General features: G+C 41.4%; 1 protein-coding gene across 7 annotated transcripts in view; it reads right to left on the bottom strand.

The window, feature by feature from the left end:
• Nucleotides 1–3,252: 3,252 nt before the first annotated feature.
• TMCC2 (transmembrane and coiled-coil domain family 2) overlaps nucleotides 3,253–23,265 on the bottom strand; it is a 39,498-nt gene continuing 19,485 nt past the window's right edge. For 2 of the 7 annotated variants that reach the window (XM_072137522.1, XM_072137528.1), the window contains 4 exons: nucleotides 14,595–14,855; nucleotides 10,096–10,787; nucleotides 5,590–5,725; nucleotides 3,253–5,083 (listed from right to left, as the gene is read on the bottom strand). In XM_072137522.1, the coding sequence (XP_071993623.1) occupies nucleotides 4,772–5,083; nucleotides 5,590–5,725; nucleotides 10,096–10,787; nucleotides 14,595–14,855 (1,401 nt within the window). In that variant the 3' untranslated portion in view covers nucleotides 3,253–4,771. Of the gene's footprint in view, nucleotides 5,084–5,589; nucleotides 5,726–10,095; nucleotides 10,788–14,594; nucleotides 14,859–15,150; nucleotides 15,187–19,397; nucleotides 19,712–23,265 lie in introns of those variants that run through there. The other 5 variants (XM_072137521.1, XM_072137527.1, XM_072137525.1 and 2 more) reach the window with 4 other exon arrangements.

Here is a 23,265-nt window from a genome sequence, read left to right on the forward strand (position 1 = left end):
CCAGTAGAAAGATAAAAAGCATCACATTTCAAGTCACCACAGACACAGCGGACCTTGCACCAACAGGTGAGCTGGATTATGTGCAATATGTTACCCTACATGCAGATAACAATGGCCAGGAGATTCTTGATATCTGGTGTGACTTGCTTAACATGTGGACATTATTTTCTCCAGTTTTATTGTGGTTGAATATTATTCCCACACAAAATATAGCGCTTGAGGTGGTCAGTTGACTCAGGTGGTCAATTGTGGATAATGGCAGGGGAGACCTTTGTTTTCTACAATGTGTGTGGCGCTCTGAGTTGAAGGATCAGGACAGTTGAGAATAGCACCATATTGGGGCTCAATTACTAAGGGTCCGCGGAGCGCAATCTCGTAGGGTTTCCCGACGATTTCTAGTTTGCGGCACATTTAACAGGGGATTTTGGCGCATCAACGCCGGTTTGCTCGCGACACAAATCGGGGGCGTGGCCGTCGAACAACCCAGCGGATTCGGATTACGCGCAGGATTTAACATTTCGAATTGTGTCCCAAGACACGCACTTACAAGAACCGGGAAGAAGAAGGTGAACTACAGCAGACCTCGGCTGGGAAGCGACGGATGCAGGAACTCGGGCGCATGAGCTACGTGAATCGCGCCGGACTTAATCTTCGTTGGACCATCCGAATCAGGGATCGTGACAGAACCAGGTAAGTAAATTTGCCCCATTGAGTACCTACAATGTTGCTGAGAGCACTGCAAACATTAACACTGCAGATCTTTTCTTCATGAGTAATGGGTGCGACTAATCCGTCACCAGGGCCCCCTGACACCTTGGGCCGCACAGTAGCTGCTATACTACTGGTAGTTATATCCATGCAAGGCCCTGTTATAAATCGTTAACAATGCCTCCAGCCACCCTGTACAATTTATAATATTAATATCTACTTAAGTGGTAGCAGAGGGTAATTGCAATGTCTGCAGCCCCCCATAGATCCACAAAAGGGCAGATATGAAGTAAATACACATTAGGTTCTACTGCAACTGACAATTAGATCAATTTCAGGGCCTGTGCCTTTTACATTGTGTATTGTCGCCATCTAATGGTAGCAGTGAGAATTACCATAGGAAATATGATGTGTGAAGGTGAAAAGTGGGGCTCATTGTATTGAAAGAAAAAAATGACAGTACTTGTCCGAAACATGCCTTGAAAGTACAAATAAAGGCTTGGTAAAGGATATAATATAGTGGAAACTGGTTCAGGAAAGCATGATCGTTACAAATAGTTTATATTATATAACACTGTGACATTACCATAGTGGACTGGAAGTGTTGGAGGTCACGGTAGCAGTGACAGTTCTAACCATCTGAATGGCAACAAATGGACCAGGAGCCACACTGCAATAACAGTGAGCTGGAGGAGGGTAAATACACAATTTTCTGTTCTTATCCCAGCCCTCTGGTGGTTTTTATAACAATAACAGAAAAACATTTCAAGAATTGCCATTAAGTTTATGTACATTTATTGCATTTTGCTGAGCATAATAAACAACACCTATCACAATGCAGGCCTCAGGGTATCTTACATTTTATAATAGCTTGTAATTGTTCCTCCCTGTTGCCTGTCTGTATTACTGACTTAAAAGGGGCTGTCCATTTATGAAAAATAATTGGAATTGTTAGTGTAAAAGTTATTCTATTTCCTAATACAGGCGGTCCCCTTCTTAAGGACACCTGACTTACAGACAACCCATAGTTACAGACGGACACCTCTGCCCACTGTGACTTCTGGTGAAGCTCTCTGAATGCTTTTCTTTAGTCCCAGGCTGCAATGATCAGCTGTAAGGTGTCCGTAATGAAGTTTTATTATTATCCATGGTCTCATTACAGCAAAAAATTCAGAAAATCCAATTGTCACTGGGACAAAAAAAACATTTTTGTCTTGAGCAACAATTATAAGATATACAGATCCGACTTACATACCAATTAAACTTAAGTACAAACCTATGGAACCTATCTTGTACGTAACCCGGGAAATGCCTGTACACTTTTTGTATCAATTTCTAACTGCGTTTAGATCTCTACTTGCAAGAACAGGAAACTTCATTGTTACATCCTGTGGATAAACACTGGTCCCTGGTCATGTGATGTCACACAGGTGCATTGCTTGTTAAATACAGAGAGCAATCAGAGTTGTTCCCTTGTATGACATCACACGATCACGGACTTGGTCTATCCATAGGAAGTAAGCTTCCCATTGAATTACACTTCTTATATGAAATTATCCAAATCTGGCTCTACTTTCATTATTTAGGTCTGCTTCTGGACATAGGTTCTAGGGGTCACAGGACCCACTTCATCCAATAAGTAACTTCCATTCTCCAGGGGACTTCACTTCCTGTATTGTCCACTGATCTGAGAAGCTCATTCATTGGATGAAGCGGTCTGTTGACCCCCTGAACTTCCAGTAGGGCCAGGAGCTAAGCTGGAAATGCTGGAGAGACTTGGAAACCGGAAGTGGGGTACACAGGTGTTCTTTTTTCCCCCCACTCTGGGGGTTTCCATATTCCTCCAACTTAAATCCATCCACTAATGTAGAGCCTGAATCTAACAACAAAGTGACCAGCAAGTGGTCCCCCCTTCCTATTCCAGCTCATGAGCCACCTGTTTATCTCACATGTGTTGTAGTCTTTAAAAGAAAACTACATATTGGGGGTCATTTACTAAGGGCCCGATTCGCGTTTTCCCGACGTGTTACCCGAATATTTCCGATTTGCGCCGATTTCCCCTGAATTGCCCCGGGATTTTGGCGCACGCGATTGGATTGTGACGCATCGGCGCTGGCATACATGCAACGGAAATGGGGGGGGCGTGGCCGAACGAAAACCCGCATTTAAAAAAAAATGTGTTGCGGAGCTTGCACTTACCTTTACTAGGAATAGGCCGGTGAACTTGAGTGCGTTCCGATGCTCTCCAGCGCAGCAGCGCCACCTGGAGGACGTCGGAGGAACTGCCTTAATGAATCCCGGCCGGACCCGAATCCACCACAGGGAACGCGCCGCTGGATCGCGCATGGACCAGGTAAGTAAATCTGCCCCATTAAGTCTTTGCCCTGAGCTTTCATCCCAAGCCCCTAAAATAAACCATGAAGACCTTCAACCCCCCTCTGAATGAATCGGATTGGAGATAATATATAAACCCCATAAATTCAACTTTCTAAAAACCTCTCATAAACTCCATCAGCACATGCCTTATTAAGACTCAGACACCAATTTAAATGTGTAAATTTTATTTTCACACAGAAGCAAGAGAATGTCACAAACCTTGCCTTGTGGTAGCGCTGTTACATGAAACAGTAGAAGGGACAAGGGAAAAAGGAAAAGTTTTGTCCCAAATGTTACCAAAACGCACAAATAAAATGTCTCCATGTTGCCAGAGACAGTGAAATTCATGATATGTACACATAACTTAAAGGGGAAGACCTCTAAATATGTACATGTAATACTTCTGGTAAAAAATAGAATCTAAAACACATGAAATAAAAACTCAAACATGTGACGTGGATTTTGTTTTGCAGGTATTTGGCTCCAAGTTTGAAACCCTTTTCCACTTGTTAATGGATTGCAGTAAAACTAGCAAATAAAACCATAAAAACCCACAAATAAATCTGTAACATAGTCCTACAAAGGCTATTCATAAAGGACCAAGCATCTAGTGATGACACTGTGTGCTGAAGCAGATGTATAGGGATGAAAACTGCCTATAGACTGCCTCGCCTCCATGTATAGGATGTAAGTACACTTTGACCTGCAATAAATAAATAAATATACAATATTCTTTATAAATGCAAATCAGAGATAAATAAATACAAGAAATGCAACTTAATTCATGGGCCTCCCCAGAAATACTGTCCGTCTTGCGTTACGGCCAGGCTGCTAAATCATGAAGAGAACATAACCCACTATGTCAGCTGTTCTGTGTTTGCAGAGTGCACTACAGCACTAGCCAATGTGACCTGGCTGGCATGTCAAGTTATTGCCTTACAATTAGAATACTTCTGAAATAAAATGTACCTCCTCCATGTAAACAGATGTTGGTACTGCTGGCCTTACAGCACCTACCCCCAAGATGGTTCCTGTAAAAGAAGGAACTCTAGTGGGGTAAAAAGAAGAGAAGGGTAAACCAATACTACCCTGCTCTTTATACTACCTATAAGTCTATGTCCACCAATGGTCTAGTACGTAGTTATAAATAAACCTATAGAAGCCTTCTGTATGAAAATCCACAGAAGTGTATCCCTCAAACTCACAATACATGACTATTCCATGTATCCAGCTTGGACTTTCCAGACAGAACACAAATAATTTGTCCTTATTTGTATTGCCTTCCGTTCTTATGTAGCGTATGTGCTCATCCATTAGCTTGTATCTTCCATGTGGTAGCGATGCAGAACATTCTCTTCACATCTTTTATAGATGAATAACCTGTCACATACATTCACCACTGACCCTCCATGTTCAGTGTAGCCCAGTTTCACCACTGGTATTCCATGGTCTGCGAAGCTCATTTACCAGTGACCCTTCCATCCACATCAGGGGGTATAAGAGGCAAACAAATGCCAATGAAAAAAGAAAAGCTTTATATAGGTATATCAATATATGCATAAACACATCCATCCAGATAAATATGTGTATAGAAGGAACTGGGCATCACCTTCTGCCAAGGACAGTCTCCCTCTCGATGTGTAGAAAGGGGACAAAGATGCAGGTTGGAGATACAGAGGGCAAGGAATCAACTGGGGAGGAGGACATGTTCCAGACAGTAAGTAACAAAATCCCAGTGTCTCCACAGCGTGAGCAAGGAGAGGAGAAAAAGCAGGGAGGACAGAAGGCGGAGACGTGTTTTAACCAGTGGAGTTATAAAACTGGCGGCTGTAGAAACAAAAACTAAGAGAACAGCCATGAGGGCTAGCAGGACGTTGATGAACTTGCCCAGCAATGCCCGAGCGTTGGCATTTTCCACCCCTTCTAGCTGAACAACCTGTTGCTGCTGTTGCTGTAACTCCAGCTTTGTGATACGGGTAAGACAAGACTCCACGGCTTCCTGAAATGAAATGACAATTTGAAACACAAGTGAAATTAGGAAGAGAATGGACTGTGTGCTTCTTCACAAACCATGAACCCACTATTACAGAGACCGATCTGTGCCCTCTTTATTACAGTAAGGATATTTCATGAAATTAAAATTCTGCATAAAAGCAATGAATGGACACCACTGATCTATGTGAACTAAGCCGTACACTAAAAATATCAAGAAATAAATTGACAACTGGCACAGTTCATCGAGACGGTGTGTGTGAGGACACACCCCTTTGACAAGAGGAATGGTAATACCCAGGAGTCCATTTATTTAAATATATTCAGTAAGACTAACAGAGGAATGGCAAAAGGGCCTGTATTGTTATTTCTGGAAGAAGAACTCTCAATGTTTCTCCTAGGAGTCCAGTTTGTACACATAGCAAAAGGGATGTCTTTAACTTCTATAAGAGAAGAGGTTGTTCTGCAGAACCAATTTCTTATTCCATTACATAGGGTCACACATATATGTACCTGAATGTCCCTAGCACGCTCATACGACTGATACGCAACTTTCTCCTCCATGCTGGCCAGCTCCTGCTTAAGCAATGTCATTTCATTTTGATGAAGCTCTGTAAGGTCATTCAACTGCTCTTCCAAGCGTTCATACCTAGGTGGAATGAAATAAAAATGGACATTTCTTATTTCCATAAAGCCATGTACAGCTTCCTCTCTCTTTCCACTGTGATGGGAACAGGAGATGTCTTCTTTCATGGGAAATAATAGGGAAGTTGCAAAATATAACTATTTTACAGTAAAACAGTACAGTATTTCCAGTATTTGTTTTTAGTAAACAGCTTTGCTGGGAAAAATGATTTACAATAGATCAGATACCTGTATAGTATCGGGCACAAGTGCCCCCCACCATGTCATGTACTACTCATAATAGTGGTGCACATTAATGTAATGTAATTTTTGGTGAATTTATGCTTCCATAAAGGCTGCAGAGTTCAGAGTATGACAGCTCATTTTTCAGCCCTTCTTGGACCTTCTGAACAAGCTTCTAAGTGTGACTTTCTTCTGACCACACAATGGGGGAGATTTATCAGAAGTGTTTGAGGTAAACCTGTTCTAGTTGCCCATGGAAACCAATCAGAGCTCAGCTTAAATTTTAGAAGCAGCTGTGGGGAAATTAAAGTTGAGCTGTGAATGGCCATGAGCAACTAGAACAGTTCTGCTCTAAGAGACTTCTGATAAATCTCCCCCACTAACTTTATGCAGCAAAATTATAAAAAATATGAAATTTCCAAATGTTCATTTTCATGTTCATGAACAATAAATTTCTCTTTTTAAAAGATTTTTATATATAAAAAGAAATTCTGAAATATATACTGGATATTCTGAAAGCCACAACTTTCTTATTTTCCAATTGATGATGTAGTTGTTATTTTTGCACAGGACAGGCTATTTTCATTGGAATCTAAAAAGGGTATAAAAAGGTTAATTGTTTGTGAGCCAAAAAACTTTGTTTTTGATATTTTCTTTATGTTTGGTATGAGGTACATGTTAGTTTTAACCCTTAGAGAACATTTTTTTTTATTTTTGCAATTCTGTTTTTAACTCCCCTTCCAAAAGCCATAACTTTTTTCCTTTTACAGAGATGTATGAGGGATCGTTTTCTGTATGGCAAATTGCATTTAATATTCCACAAAATGTACGGAAAATCAGGAAAACAAAATGTGAAATGTTATATGCACTTTGTCTATACGGCTTTCAATATAAGATTCATACAGCACATTTAGTCTTTGTTAGAACGCTCGTGCAGAACATTTATACGGTTTTGCTATATGGCCTTTTAAAAGAAAGTTAAAAACTTAGCAAAAGCTAAATTTCTCTGTATTGCCATTTCTGATACTTTTTCCTTTGTCATTTTCATACAGCAGCGGCCTCCCCTTATTAATAACATGTCCAGCAGCGGCCTCCCCTTATTAATAACATGTCCAGCAGCGGCCTCCCTTTACTATTAAAATACCCCTAGCGGCCTCCCTTTACTACTAAAATACCCCTAGCGGCCTCCCTTTACTACTAAAATACCCCTAGCGGCCTCCCTTTACTACTAAAATACCCCTAGCGGCCTCCCTTTACTACTAAAATACCCCTAGCGGCCTGCCTTTACTACTAAAATACCCCTAGCGGCCTGCCTTTACTACTAAAATACCCCTAGCGCCCTCCCTTTACTACTAAAATACCCCTAGCGGCCTCCCTTTACTACTAAAATACCCCTAGCGGCCTCCCTTTACTACTAAAATACCCCTAGCGGCCTGCCTTTACTACTAAAATACCCCTAGCGGCTTCCCTTTACTACTAAAATACCCCTAGCAGCCTCCCTTTACTACTAAAATACCCCTAGCGCCCTCCCTTTACTACTAAAATACCCCTAGCGGCCTCCCTTTACAACTAAAATACCCCTAGCGGCCTCCCTTTACTACTAAAATACCCCTAGCAGCCTCCCTTTACTACTAAAATACCCCTAGCACCCTCCCTTTACTACTAAAATACCCCTAGCCGCCTCCCTTTACTACTAAAATACCCCTAGCACCCTCCCTTTACTACTAAATTACCCCTAGAACCCTCCCTTACTACTAAAATACCCCTAGCGGCCTCCCTTTAAATATAATATAATAATAAACTTACATACTTACCCAGTGATGTCTTCTTCCCTGTAGCTTTACTGCAGGTCTGACGATAACGGCGGCTCGGCTCCTCAAGGTTGCACCGCGCGCCTCGGGTCACGTGACTGATGTGACCTGACGTCAGGTCGCCTCAGTCACGTGACGAGCAGCACGCATTGCAGCCTGGAGGAGCCGGAGGAGTTGCAGAAGGTGGGCGGACCAACGCGGCGCCGGACAGGTAAGCAGGGGGCAGAAACACAGGGACGGGGGCGGGACATTAACACAGGGGCAGCATATTACACAGGGACATTAACACAGGGGGAGCACATTACACAGGGACAGAAACACAAGGACGGGGGCGGGACATTAACATAGGGGTAGCACATTACACAGGGAGGGGGGCGGACAGCGGGCGCTGGGCGGCCGCGTGTCAGCAAAAATGACTACGCGTGTCAGTGCTGACACGTGTGTCACAGGTTCACCATCACTGCCTTATGGGATAGTTACCGGGCATTTTCCGTCAAGGGCATACCTAACATGTTCAGGGTTTGTTTGTTTTTTATTTATATTTTTAAAATGTTTTATGTCTATTTTCTTATTGCTTTTTTCAGGCCCCATAATGTTTCTTTTAACGAAGCTGCGTGGAGGTATTTAAAAATAGTTGTCCTCCAAAGAATGACAGGGCACTACACCACATTGTACACACAGACTGTCCTGTAATGATATAGGAGGGGATGGGTCACCATTTGGAGGACAAATTCATTGTAAATCCAAAGTCCTATCCTCACGCCTTCTTGGGCATCACATTAAACTTGCCTGGGTGTCATAAGTGCAAATTTTGTATATCTTTGCAACTTATGAGGAAATATGATGGGACACCGTTTACCTTGATATCATTTGTGAAGATGGAACGTTAGATCAATTTTTGATCGATATGTCCTTTATGTGAGATAAATGGAATGAATTGCATTTGAAGGGGATGGCCACTTAAAGTTTTTTGTAATGTATTTGTAGGGGATTAGGTAATTACCAATATACATCTATAAAAAGCTCTGCATTGCTTTTTTGTTTAAAATTGTAAATTTGTAAAGTAAAGCCCCTGGTTCAGCAATTCATTTTACCTCATCAGCTTCTATTTCTGTCCATAAAATGTCAGCCGGGTCATATGATCCTAACTCTCCGTGACCAATCTACCTTCCAAGAAGCTGAGGTAAAAACATTTTTGAAGGGGCTTCACTTTACATTTAAATAAAGTGATGCAGAACTATTAATAGATGTATAATGGTAAATTACCTAATATCCTGCCCCCAACACTTATACACATACTACAAAAAGCATGAATTTGAGTGACCAACCTCTTTAAGCAGCACCACAGCACACTACTCATACTCACTGCATCAGATTATAAATCAAAGAGGACCTGTCACCTGTAAAAACTGCACTAGGAGCTGCCTACTAAAGTAAGCAGCTCCTAGTGCTACAACAGATGTAGCAGTGTTACACTGCTAGCGTTATCAGAAACCACCGAAAAACACTAGCAGACACTGCCTTGCTGTACAATAAAAAACGCTGGCGTATTCATGAGGGGGTGGTCTGAGGTGATGCTTCAACCCCCGAACCTCCCCTCCTACTCCATAGGCCTGTGGTGACTGCCGTGTGTCATGTGGCAGTCACCGCCCCTAATCCCGCCCCCCCTCATGAATACGCCTGACCGCTTAAAGCACGGTCCAGCGTTTTCTATTTACATGACAGTAAAAGATGATTTTTGAGAGGTGCTGGCACATAGAAATATTCAAAAAGGACCTCCAGGGATATTCATTATACAATACTAGGTACTAATGGTGGGTTTAGGGGATGACAGGTTCCCTTTAAGTGTTTCATTGTGTAGATCAAATAATAATGTTTATAAATATTTAAATCATTGGGGAAAAAATTCCTTGTATTGTGATATTCTGATTGGATTGTGGCTGTTAGTGGCAGATATCTGCTGTATAATATATCGGCCATGTATGGAGTGGGATTAGCTCCTCAGACTTCTCCATACCTACTAATACGACAGAATGACATTATAATATGACTTGCCTTTAAGAGGGGATATGTATTGTGGTGCATATACAAGTAACTTTAGATAACTAAAAATAATGTTTAAACAAAATACATGCAATTCAATAATTAAAGTAGATGTAAATGTGTAAGTACTATATACATTCTAACTTTAAAAAGTGAAGACGTTCAGAAGGTCATCGCTACATTTTGTTATCCATACATTCCCTGTATTTTAATGATTTATATTTATACAAAACCAAGTCTAAAGGTCCGTCATGAAACATGATTTCATGAACAAATCCATTTCCAATCCAGCACTAACCTGTATCGTTCCTCTTGAAGACACTGTGTCATATAACTATAATCTCTCTGTAGCTGTGATTTCAAGTCTTCCATTGTATCTTCAAGGTGGCTCTGTCCTTCCTTAATTTCACACAACTCCTCCAGAATAGCATCAAAGCCTCCATGGTGACTATGATGATGTCCATCTAGAGTGTTTGATCTTGGGCTGCCAGGTCCTGCAGGTCCAGCACCAGAATTACTTCCTGCTCCAGCTGACCCAGAAGTAGCACTGGAGCATTCATCATCGCTTCCATATTTGGGGCTGGGTGCCAAAGTTGCACTACCACTTAGTGCCCTTGAGCCCCCCTGACCCTCCCCATCTTCTTCCATACCATCTTTTAGGTGTGGGATATTGTCAGCACTCCCAAATTTATTTCGGATAAGACTGGCAAATTCTCTTGGCTTGGACACTACAGCAGTATGGGTGACCTGAGATAGTCCAGAAAGGCCTCCCTTGACACCTTCCACTACTCCGCCACCAAAGCCACTTATTCCTGCTCTCACATTTGCCCCCACATCTTTTAGCCCTTGTTGCATGTCCCTCAAGACATCCTTTGGCTGTCGTGATATGCCATTTTGTTCAATCTCCTTAAGTTTCTTGTGATAATGTTCTAACTTCTTGTGCAACTGAGCAATGGTCTGTGCAGATTTCTGATTCTTTTTCTCAAAAACCTATGGTGGAAGATACAAAGAATGAATAAAAGCAGCATCGATACATAGTAACACAATAAAAACACCAGAAAGTGATTTTATAATGACTACCAGAATCGACCCCAACAAACTGCACAGAGTACAGGAAAAAGTCATAACAATTCAATAAATCTCTTGAAAATTTTAATGAGATGGGCAATTACATGATCTGATGGCTGTCCTGTTGTTTTTGGCTTGAATGTCATTTTTGTATAGTCACATCAGCAATGTACAAGACATTGCATCTGGAGAAAACGAGGTTTAATCAGCAGAGGCGACAGGGCTTTTTTGACAGAGCTGTCAATCTGTGAAATAGCCTTCCTAGGGCGCTGGTCATTTTAGGAACAGCAGAGAGCTTCAAAAAAGGCCTAAATAACATTGATGGTTAAAAAGCCTACTTAAATGAGAAATATTTTTTACTAAAAATTTCATGATAACTGACTGCATAAGGAGGGTGTGAGAGGTGACGACTGTTGCCTCAAATGTGGATTAAAAGGTACTCATATAATGTACGTTGTGGGAATGCCGTAAATTGGGGCATTTTTAGAAGGGAGTGCTGGGCCTGATATCTAGAGTATTTGAAGTATTTGGACTGGATGACGTGGATGAAGGGGTGGTTATTGGAGTCAACAATATGTTCTATCAAGCCAGAAAGCTGATGTCCATGTCCTGGTTGGTTGCTCCCTCTGCAGATATGTACACTAAAACTCTTTAGTGCTCCGTGTCCAATATATCGGATGCTGAGTGCAGTGACTTTAGCGATCCGTGTCCGATATATAGGGTGGAGTTCTTCCTGGTTCTCTGCCGTCAGGGTGACGAGTGTTAGGGGCAGGTAGGGATAGCAAGTCGATGCCCAACTACTGACATCACAGGTCCTGCAATGTCCATCGCTGCAACTGGGCAGTCAATGCAGACTGGCCAGTTACAGTGATGTAAGTCATGACAGATCGTGTCATGACTGATCTATGTCATGACAGATTGTGTCATGACATAATGTAAGTCAGGACAGATCCACCGCTCTCCAACACCATCATTCTGCATTTGGTGGTGTTGGAGAGATACCTGTGATCTATCCCAGTGATTTTCAACCAGTGTGCCGCGACACATGGTCGGGTGTGCCGCGGGGGAAAGTTCCCCAAACTATGGTGCCCCCTGTGTTTTGTTTCCCGGCAATGCGCAGCGATGCGCAGTCACGGCTTCTTACAATGTAGGAGACGTGCACAATAACACATGCACAAGCTTTGAACCTCGTGCGACAAAATGACGTCACCGAGGCCGGCGCATCATCCTGAGAGCTGAGAGACTCCCGCATTTGCCCACCGCCAAGGTAATGCCCACCAATAATGCTGACTATATGAGCTTTTGCCTGAGTATATGAACTGTTGGCAGAATACTCAGCATATGAGCTGGTACTTTTAGACCTGAGTGAAGTTGGCCCCCCCACCTTGTTCAAATCAAACAAAATTGGTGTCAAGCGTTTGTGCTACGTTTGTGCTGGTTTGTGCAGCAGAAATTTTTGTTTGTGCCGCCATCATTTTGAGATTTTAATGAAAGTTTCCAGAGGTCATCAGAGGTCAACCAGCCCCCCCACATTGCCCAAATCAAACAAAACTGGTGCCGAACAATTCTGCTACGTTTGTGCTGGTTTGTGCTGCGCAAATTTTTGTTTGTGCTGCTTTTGTTTTGAATATGTGAACAAAAAATTAAAGTTCAAAAGTTCAAGCAGCCCCCCCACATTAGGGTGGTTGAGGTGTTTGAGGTGTTTAGGATGAACTGGTAAAAAACAAACCTAGTGACACTTCCCTGGTTTGATCACCAGGGGGAGCTAGCAAACACATTGTACTTTGGAAGAAATGAACTCTGATGACCTCTGCAAAAAAGTATGAATATATTAAAAATGATAGCGGCACAAATGAAAATTTTTGCTGCACAAACCAGCACAAATGTAGCACTAACGTTTGATACCAGTTTTGTGTGATTTGGTTAATGTGGGGGGGCTGGCTGAACTTTTGAACTTTAATTTTTTGTTCATATATTCAAAACAATAGCAGCACCAACAAAAATTTGAGCAGCACAAACCAGCACATACGTAGCAGAATTGTTCGGTCCCAGTTTTGTTTGATTTGGGCAACGTGGGGGGGTTGGTTGACCTCTGATGACCTCTGGAAACTTTCATTAAAATCTTAAAAACGATAGCGGCACAAACGAAAATTTCTGCTGCACAAACCAGCACAAACGTAGCACAAACGTTTGACACCAATTTTGTTTGATTTGAGCAAGGTGGGGGGGCCAACTTCACTCAGGTTACTTTTAGTACTCCAGCAGTATACTGCATATAACAATGAGAAATGTAAAATGAGAAATACTATAGTCATGAGGCTGGAGTACTACAAGTACCAGCTCATATGCTGAGTATATGAGCTGGCACTTGTACTCTGGCCTCATGGCCATAGTACTTCTCATTGTACCCCTTTATTTTGCAGTATATGAGCCACATAATAATCAGCACCATATACTAAAAACAGGGAGCAACTGAGAACTGTTGAGGAAGAGCTTTGTGTGTGTCTTTCCACCATTCCTGCCAGGATATCCCTTTTGTGTTTATCGAAACAGGCCCAGGTTTCACACTGAGTAAAATAAATTTAGAATCTATATTATTAACTATATGTATAATATGACTGTTTTAGTGTCATTTTGTGCTATTTTGGTTGGTGGTGTGTCCCAGGATTTTCTAAGTATAAAAAGTGTGCCGCGGCTCAAAAAAGGTTGAAAATCACTGATCTATCCTACAGGTGCTGTTACACAATCACTATTACACCCCCCCATCATCCGTTTTTCCTTGCGTTATTACCAACATTGTCCATTTTTCCTTGCGTTATGCCCCCTCTTGTCTATTTTCCTTTCTCCCCCAACTGAACTTGTAAGATTCGTAACAAATAAGCAAACGTAAAAAAAGTATGGAAATAGAAATAAGACAAATGGCAAGTTTTCTACAAAAAAAAATCGTGGTATGACCTTTTTGTCAAAAAACTAGAACATTTGAAAGTTAGAAAATTGTAATTTTTTTCATATTTCCTAAAAAGTTTAATTTTTACCCCCCAAAAACCTGACCAATCAGCAAAATTATGCTACCAATATAAACTACAATGTGTCATTAGAAAACAATCTCAAAATCATTAAAAGTTTTAAAAAGTTATTATGACCTTAATGTACAAACTTGCTGTGTCCTTAAGGTGTTAATAAAATGAATAGCATGATTCTTGTAGAGAAAGCAGTTTATGGCAAAAGAAAGTCAAATGCTAAATTTGAATGAATATGGGGTCCATGGCTAGATAGTGCTGGTTTACCTGCGTATTTATCCCTTGTCAGTATTTTTGTGAGCTCTTATATGATGGTACTATGTGCCCGCTGTATCTCATGCCATATACTATACCTGTACATGTCTTCTTATGCGCTTTGCTGTGCAACATTGTAAACTCCGGTTTGTTGGGGGAGAGGGGTGTTTGTGTATGTGGGTGGGGGTACTGTTTGTAACTGAAAAATTGTTCAATAAAAAGGATTTGATTTAAAAAACAAATCATAATAATATGCCTCATAACAAAAAAATATATAAAAGTACAATATGTATAAAGTAAGCTGCTGTTAATACAATAAAAAATGTTGATCAGCCGTTTCCGGCAGCCCTCCCACCCTGGAATAATAACAGACCGCTCCGACCCCATTCCCTGCAACTTAGCTTCAGGAGTTTGTCTATCCTTTTTAGGTGGACAGTTGAAGAAGATTAAATACCTGTTTGATGCGGGAAGCTTGTTGTCGGTCTGCGTTATTCGCCAGCTTTAAATACTCTGCAACATTGTCATCTCTTGCTTCCTGCTCAATCTTTATCTGTTCTGTTATCTTCAGGATTTTTTGATGTAAATGGTCCATTGCGGCTTTGGTGCGCTGTGGATCTGGTGCCCCTTCAGGGACTTCCAGGCTGATGTTCCCCTCTGAACCGCCATGAAGTGCACTTGGGGGGAGACTCAGGCTACTCAAATCACCCTTGTCAGGCTGCTGAAGGATCAGAAGACAGGAAGAATATAAAGTTGTAGTTAGCTTTGACAACTCTGAACGTATGAACAATAATAATACAATAACTTTGATTACATTCAAACAAACAATGGCAAATGTCCATGTCCCCATCAAGACATCTCATGCCGCAGTTCAGACTTGAGAAGATCCTGGTCCATGTAAATTGGAAAGGTGATTGTGGAGCTCATGGTAAATAAAAGCATCTCATGCATATGTTTTATGGACTCACAATTCATCGATCAATATCAGTAAGAAAGCAGGACAAGACTGGTACCTGACTGAGCTTTTTCCTCATGCCTCATTCATAGACTAGCAGAAAACAGTACAGAAGAGAGCACTGGCGCTGATGTCAGAGGCTGTAAGCAAGAACTGCTGAGGCAAGGAGAGAATATCAGCTGAGAGGGGAAATATTGTAATGATCTGGACCACAGGAAATGAACTGGGTACAACATTGCTAACTTCCTCTTTTTATTTAAGTGACAGATGGAAAACAGAGGAAAGGGCAGACCAGTGTTTAAGCAATCTACTACATCACACACCATGCAAAAATAGGATTTGGAGGTCAACCTCTTATAGATGATGTCAGAGCAGAGAGTGCAATAAGGAAACCCCCCTTTCTTGCCAGGGTATAAGGGCATCCATCCAGGTATGCCACAGCCTTTCAGAGGCAATTGCCATCCATGTAATACAATGCCTGCGTGCCAAAGTATTAGCCACTATTTCAAAGTAGGTTCAGTAGATGGAGGAGATTATTGAGAGGGGATGTGCCATAATGGGGCTTATGGGCAAGGTCTGTCTTATCGTTGTCTTTAATTCTCCTTCTGTATCAGTCTTTCCTTCTGTCATTAAGCCATTGGGGCAACGGAGGAATATTTTTATTATTATTTATTTATAGAGCATCAGAAAGGTGTTGTACATTAAGTTCACATATATTACATTAAGATGAGAACAAATGGAAGTAGAAATACTGTGCATAAACTACAGTGATCAGGAACCAAATGGAACGAGGACCCTGCCTGTGAGGAATCACAATCTATATGGGAAGGTAGATGGGGACATGAAGTGAGGGAGCAGAGCTCATACATTTATAGTGATCTAAACCCAGGCTCACTAAAATCTGAGTAACATTCAGATGGTCAACAATCCCTCTCTACTACTCAACTGAAAGCTATCTCACAGCAGGCAGCCCAGTTTGATACAGCTCATTCAGTCTTCCCTCCCAGAATCACACCCCATCCCTTAGCCAGGACTCCCACATGACTGTGTAAATTACACTCACTCCTCAGTTTTTGCTGTCCACAACATCTAGTAGTGTCAATAGATAAAGATAAAAATCTTGTGAATAACTTCTCTCTCAGTCTCTGTATAGCAGTATGACAAGAGGAGTAGGGCAGAATTTCCTTGCATTATCTGCTGGTTTAGTAGCTGTTCAGTGTGAATGGAGAAAGGAGGGGGAGCAAAGGCTTGTACATCTGAGATTCAGGCAGCACATAACAAGTGACCAATGGCGGGGAACGCTCAACAGCCAAACTCTGTATATACAAGAATCTGTAATATGGAAATGATGTAGAAGCAGGACAAAAATAGCCAAGTGCATCTTATTTTACTACAGGAACCTTGTACTATATGTGGTTATTGATTCCTCACAAGCAAAGTTGTTCATACCCTTAAAAATAAATATAACCTATAATAGGTGAAAAGCCCTTCAAATACAGCATTCAACTCACACACAAATATCAGGTGAACATAAAGGTAAAAAAAGGATATTCCATCTATTAATGTAAACATAAAAGTAAACCTCTCCGAAAGACAACTTTACCGAAACTCCAGACGATATTATTTATAAGCATATCCATTATATATAACACTGTATATGGTATATAGTCTGAGCAAAACTGAGCCTCGTATCAACACTAAATCCTTCCACTGGCCACTTAAAGGACCCCCTATAGAGACTACCTTATAAGGCACGTATGAACAATTATGGTATACTGCTATAAGTTCTGCATTATTATGTTATTATCTCATGAATATTTATTTCTTACTGTAGTAGCTTCCTCCGCAGGCTGGAAAACACAAGGACTGTAGCAGGCAAGCTCAGCATGCCTGAAAATGTCAGAGCAATGGAAGGGTTTTCCACTGAAATTCCACAAAACCGGAGGGCAATTTATCTGCATCTCCCAAACATTATCCAGCAGTCCATGAGCTGATCATACTCATGAGATAACCATCATATGTAAATCTACACCCATTGGGGGTCATTTACTAAGGGCCCGATTCGCGGTTTCCCGAAGTGTTACCTGAATATTTCCGATTTGCGGCGATTTTCCCTGAATTGCCCCAGGATTTTGGCGCACGCGATCGGATTGTGGCGCATCGGCGCTGGCATGCACGCGATGGAAATCAGGGGGGCGTGGCCGAACGAAAACCCGACGGATTCGGGAAAACCCGCCACATTTAAAAAAAAAAAAAAAAGTGTTGCGGGACTCGCGCTTACCTTCACTAGGAATAGGCCGGTGAACTTCAGTGCATTCCGGCGGGCCTCGGGGAACTTCAGCGTAGCAGCGCCACCTGGTGGACGTCGGAGGAACATCCCGGCCGGACCCGAATCCACCGCAGAGAACGCGCCGCTGGATCGCGAATGGACCAGGTAAGTAAATCTGCCCCACTATGTTATCTTCTGTAGGTAAATGGAGACCAGTCTCTGCACTCCAAAATATTTCCAGAATCCATCCTTTTCTTATAAATGAAACCACTAAAACTGTGGCTCTGAGTCAATCCTGTCTCTACTCTTGCAACTCCCTACTAATCAGCCTTCCATTTACTAAACTCTCTCTCCTCTACAATCTACCATTAAAGAACTGTAAAGTTTTTTTCCCCACAAATCAATAACTCTTGGGATGTAGAACAACTTTGCCTATTATCTCTGTTAACTATATCCCGCAGTTTCTTTGCTATATCTCAGATTATCTCAATGGTGAAGTAGCTCATTCCTCTCCCTGTGCTTACAAGCCCTGGAGTCTGTCCTGTAAACAAACCCTACGATTTCATGGGAAGAGAGAGGATGCTACACCCTGCTTACAGAGGAGGAGGTCATGTGACAGAGCTCTCTGTGTATGTAGCAGGCTGGATGTGTTCAGGACTGTGGATACAGATGTCTCCTACAAAATAGTGCAGTACAAGATCTTCCCTGTTCCCTATCAGTTCCTCCATCCCAGTCTGTGACAGGCTATACACTGCAAGTAACTGTTTTACTTATGATTCTTCCACTTATTACATGTTCCATGCTGTAAGGCTAGTCACCATATCCTCTATGTGCAATGTGCATATTCAACTCTTTCTTTACTAATCAACCCTGTGCACTCCTCCTCTCTGTTACACTAGGTACCAAAATACAGGCGTTCTCCCGTCCTGAAAGACACTAAGTGGTTCTGAAACATGAAAGCAAACTATATAAAATAATACAATATAGTAGAAAACATTTTTCACATGATGGAGGCGGCCAAGCTGACATGCTCCATGTCTCTCCCACCTCCAGGGAAATCAGGATTTATTTTAATTTTTAAGTCTTTGTTATTTTTCTCCTTTTTTTATTTTGTAACTTTTTAACATCTTTTTGGAAGCACTGAACTACTTTTTGTATTAAAGCTTTTTACTTTAATTTTGGTCCCTGTATGCTCTGTGAATCCATAGTCTTGTAAAGTGTGGTTGGCTGTGTGCTAATAGTGCAAGTGACTGCTTGAGAGACAAGAGCAGATGTAGAGTGGTATAGGTGGTGGCAGTATATATTCATATATGGAGTGTGAGGACTGTCCAGGGTGTGATTTATGCTTAATATGGGTCCTGGCTGAAAGGTGACCACAATATTGAACAAGCTAAATAAATAAACTCTGTGCCCCCCCAAGTCATGTGACAAGGCAGCGTGTCTCCGTGACATTCAACAGGTCATATTAATCAAATATACAATCATTGTGAGTATTGTCACTTAGAAAAGATCACTTCAATTCACTTAAAAGCAGAGATTGTTGCTAGATGACAGCAGTAATAAGATCATGTGCGATGTGGCAGTATGTAGACACCTATCTTTACTGTCTGACAATACTGCTATGGGTAGCACCTATTGTCAGTGTAGTTCTAATGGCATACATGTAATCAATAACAAACTACTTTTGCTATACAAATATATAAACAACGGTTAACAAGAGTATTCAAATAATATATCAAGATAACAAAACAATATTTCTGCTACATGCAAACCATGCCATTGTTGTTCACCAAGATAATGAATATGAACACACAAGCCTTTACAAAAATGGTGTCTTCTCTTTTAAGGTATGGAAAGTCTACCATATATCCTCCAGTGATGACCTCACTAACCCTAATATGGCAAACAATACAATCTTGACCTGAGTCTAGAAAAAGAGCTGCAGAACGTGGCCTAGCTTTAGATATATTTACGTCAGCCACCCGCATTTTCCTTGGTCTCATAAACATTTTAAACTTATTACGTATTATACTTACACCAACTGCGATAAGAGGACCCACAAGCTGCATCTTCACAGGTCCAGGCTCAGCAGGGAATATTTCCGGCAACAGAAGACCCAAAGGACTTGTGCACAGAGCCTGTCCCAGTGCTCCCACAAAAGGCAATTCCTCTTCTCCCTCCCTCATGATGACCCCAAGTTAAGGAACAACCAGACGTAAAAGATGGACAAAGATGATGCAGGCAAGAAGGAAAATATATCAGTAAGAACCTGGGTTAGTAGAAATGTGGGCTTCTAACACCAGATCAGGTTGGAGCAGACGAAGAGAATAAAAGAGGGAACACAAATTGCCTTTATCTGCAATCTAGTATTCTGTCCCCGGACCTGGCTGGACGGCTCATTTCCCAGCATACATTGCCAATCGATGGTCATCGCATGAGTGATTTATTAGCCTTCAGGGGACACTTGGACATAAGGACACAAATGTTCCCTCATATTGATCTAAATCAGACACATCAGCTGAAAGAATTTTCAGGACAAACAAAACCAAAGTGGTGCCAACATGGAAATACAATGTACTGCCATTTAGCTGCTGGGAAAGTTCATGTATGAAGTGGACTGCAGCCAAGAATGGAGAAATATAACACAAGAAGACTCTTAAAGGGAAGCTGCAAGGCCACTTAACTAATATGCCAGGGAAAAGCGTGAATAGAAAGGCCTCAAAAGCTAGAGATCTGCATTAGCCCTGCAGGTAGTACTGGATGAAGCTCTCAATGTCAGGCTTCTTCTGCCCTAAAGAAACAATATCACGTCTTCACGGCCAAAAATAAATGAAAACATAAAATACATCCAAGCTTTTCTGGAGAAAGCTGCTTGTGATAGAATTATGGATGGCTGAGAAGGATGTTACGGTTCAAGAATGTCTTTGCAGGTTGTGTAGTGAGGCTGCAGTAGATTGTGTACTCAATTTACAGCCATGGCAAGGACTGCTGGTAAGCACTGCTGTCAAGTAGCCATATCCTTGGTTTTTTGCCCCATAAGAGTAACTGTAATATGCACTTTTTCTATAGGCTCCATGTAATCAACTCTGCAAGTCTCATAAAATAGGGAGATTTTTTTTTGTAGAGGAAGTGCTCACTGCACAAGTGCTGAGGGAGCAGGGAGAGCGTGAGACAGTGTTACAGTCTGCAAAGCCAGATCACAGAGCTGCTTAGGTAGCTCCTCGGGCTCATTAGCATAATTAAACATTGAGGGTACAAACGTTAACATCAATCTAATTAGGTAAATCTCTCTTCACCTGTTTCATTGCATTTTGAAATGCATCTGTTAAACGCCACGTGTGAATGCACCCTGATTTCAGAAGTAAGTAATGGATAAATATACACCACAGTCACGGTGCCTGGATCTATAAGTAAGTGTCTCTGGTTTATCTTGCTTGATTTTGATGAAAGATTTCCTTTAAGGAGCAGGACATTTTAGGTTTTTTATTGCATTTTTAACTCCCCATCTTAAACCTCTTACCGATGTGTGATGTATCTGGCTGCGGGTGTATGGAAAGGGCTCATGGGCTGTTTTAGGTGAAGCAAGTTGTACTTCCTATAGCCAGTATTTTGTATTCCTTGCTGTGTACGGGGAAGGGGGGAATTTAGAATTCTGTAAAATTGACAAAAATAAAAGCATTTACACTATTTTCATGTGGGCTATGTTTTTACGCTTCTCCACATGACACCTCTCATTATTCTTTAAGTCAGTACAATCACGGAGATAGCACATTATAGTTTTTATTAGATTTTAATAGATTTTTTTTTAAAAAAATCAGTTTCACCATCTTCTTATGCTTTTTCAAAATTCATAATGGACCTGTATAATGCGTTCTTTTTGGGGACTGTGCATCTTTTTGATCACTTAAATTTTTATGAATTTCAAAATGCGAAAAAAGGGGTTTAGGAGATTTAAGCTCTATTTTCTGTTACAAGGTTCACCACTGGGAATAACCAAGTGAGTAGTGAGTGGATTTTAGGAGATTCCTAAATAATGGCACTGAATAAATGTCGCATCTGGTATTATATGAGCCGCCCTAGCTCATAAATATCTTCAGGACACTTAAAATGAATATACAACTATACCTGCGTTGACTATAAAGGATAAGAACAATTGGTTGTTGTAATTAAGACTGCAGTAGATAAACGAGTGACTGACCTAGTTTATCCGTAGTTCCAATGTTGGAAGTGGAGTATCCCAAAAAACTTTCCCATGAGTGTCCTCTGTGGTAAATTCCCCTTCTGTGCTTCGTGTGGTTTGCTTAAAGTCAATCAGAAAGAAGCGGTTTGCGGTGTGAGCCCCGGCCGCTGGCTAGACCACACACTGGATCAGAAGTTGATAGTGATGTCACTATGATGGGCCAAAGGGACACAGGTGAACTTGCACCAAATGCGTTTTCGAGAGCAACAGCTCTCTTCCTCAGGGTAGAGTTCTACCTTCTCTGCTATTGCCGCGATTTATCAACTTTCCGTCAATCTCCGCCTACCACATCTTCATTCAATGGCTCTTCTGGATACTGTTGGGAAGTGGCTGTACTAATCATGTTTATGATTTTCTTTATTTTTATAACAGCTCCAGGTACAAGGGGTTATTTAAATTATTAGTTTTTTTTTCTTTCTGTACTTGCAGATCCCATAGGGTACTTTAACCCTTGGGGGTCTGACTGTACCTACCATATACTGCAATATGGCTGTATTGCATCTGAAAAATTATCTATTAAGGAAACAGGTTAAGAGGGTTGTCCAACAAATGATGGTAAGTATTTCGGAAACCCCATGGAGAGACACGTGGGATCAGAAGGACTGTCGTGCACAAATTCCCATTTGAACAAAGCAATGGTGTGCATGTGTGTGGTCACCACTCTGAACTGTAATAGCTTTCAGAGTGGAGCAGGAGTCACTCTCATGGGGCACTTAGAGAAAGGACCCACAGCTTTCAGACACATATTCTGTAGAGGGGTTCCTCCATTTAAGTTATTGAATTGATCAGCTGTAGAGAGCAAGTAAAAATGTTTCTGTGGAGAACCCAGCCTGTCCATTCAGTACAATGACAGCACAGTACATGCGACTGGAATCCTGGGGATGACAACTGTGATACTCCCTCTGATCTGGATATATTAGTAATTGCTAATATATAGATATTAAGTATTTTTTACTAAATAGGAATCTTCTAAACATTGATAGGTAAAAGTATAAGTAAACAACATGTAAACGATTATATTGTGGTTAGTCCAGAGGTAACCTACAGGAAGAATTATGCAGAGTAATGGAAAATATGAAACAGGATATTACATTCCACTCAGTATGTGGCAACACAGACAGCAGCTAACCCCATCTCATAAAACTACTCCAGAAAAGAGATCAGGCATATCATATTCATTTCTACAGCACTAATAAACGTGTATGGAAGAAAAACAACAATAAATTGTCCCTAAAAGATCCAATAGTCTGAGAACTTACTGCTGACACATAGGGTCTGGGCATCTATGGCATCCGTCATCTACACAGCGCAACCATGTTATAAAGAAGAACGCTGAAAAAGGTAAAGGTAGACATCACCAAATCCTTGCTCCCAACTTCCAAAATACAGTAGCTCATGTACCAAACATCCTAACAATGGAAGGATACTGGATGACAATTGCTTCACAGGGTCCGCACAGGTACAGCTGGCAGCAAGATAAGTTTTGCAAAAATCAACTATCATCTCGCACATTTAGCCTCGCCCAGAGGAGGGAAGGCAACAGCTGGTATAATGGTGACAAGTGCTTGTAACACTATCCCATGTCTCACATGCCAATGCTTGACTGCATCACATAACCCATTCAACACTCATCTTGGTGTCATAAAAAAGCAGATATCAGACTC

This window comes from Engystomops pustulosus, chromosome 2 (genome assembly GCF_040894005.1).
Source record: "Engystomops pustulosus chromosome 2, aEngPut4.maternal, whole genome shotgun sequence".
Taxonomy (NCBI): Eukaryota; Metazoa; Chordata; class Amphibia; order Anura; family Leptodactylidae; genus Engystomops; species Engystomops pustulosus.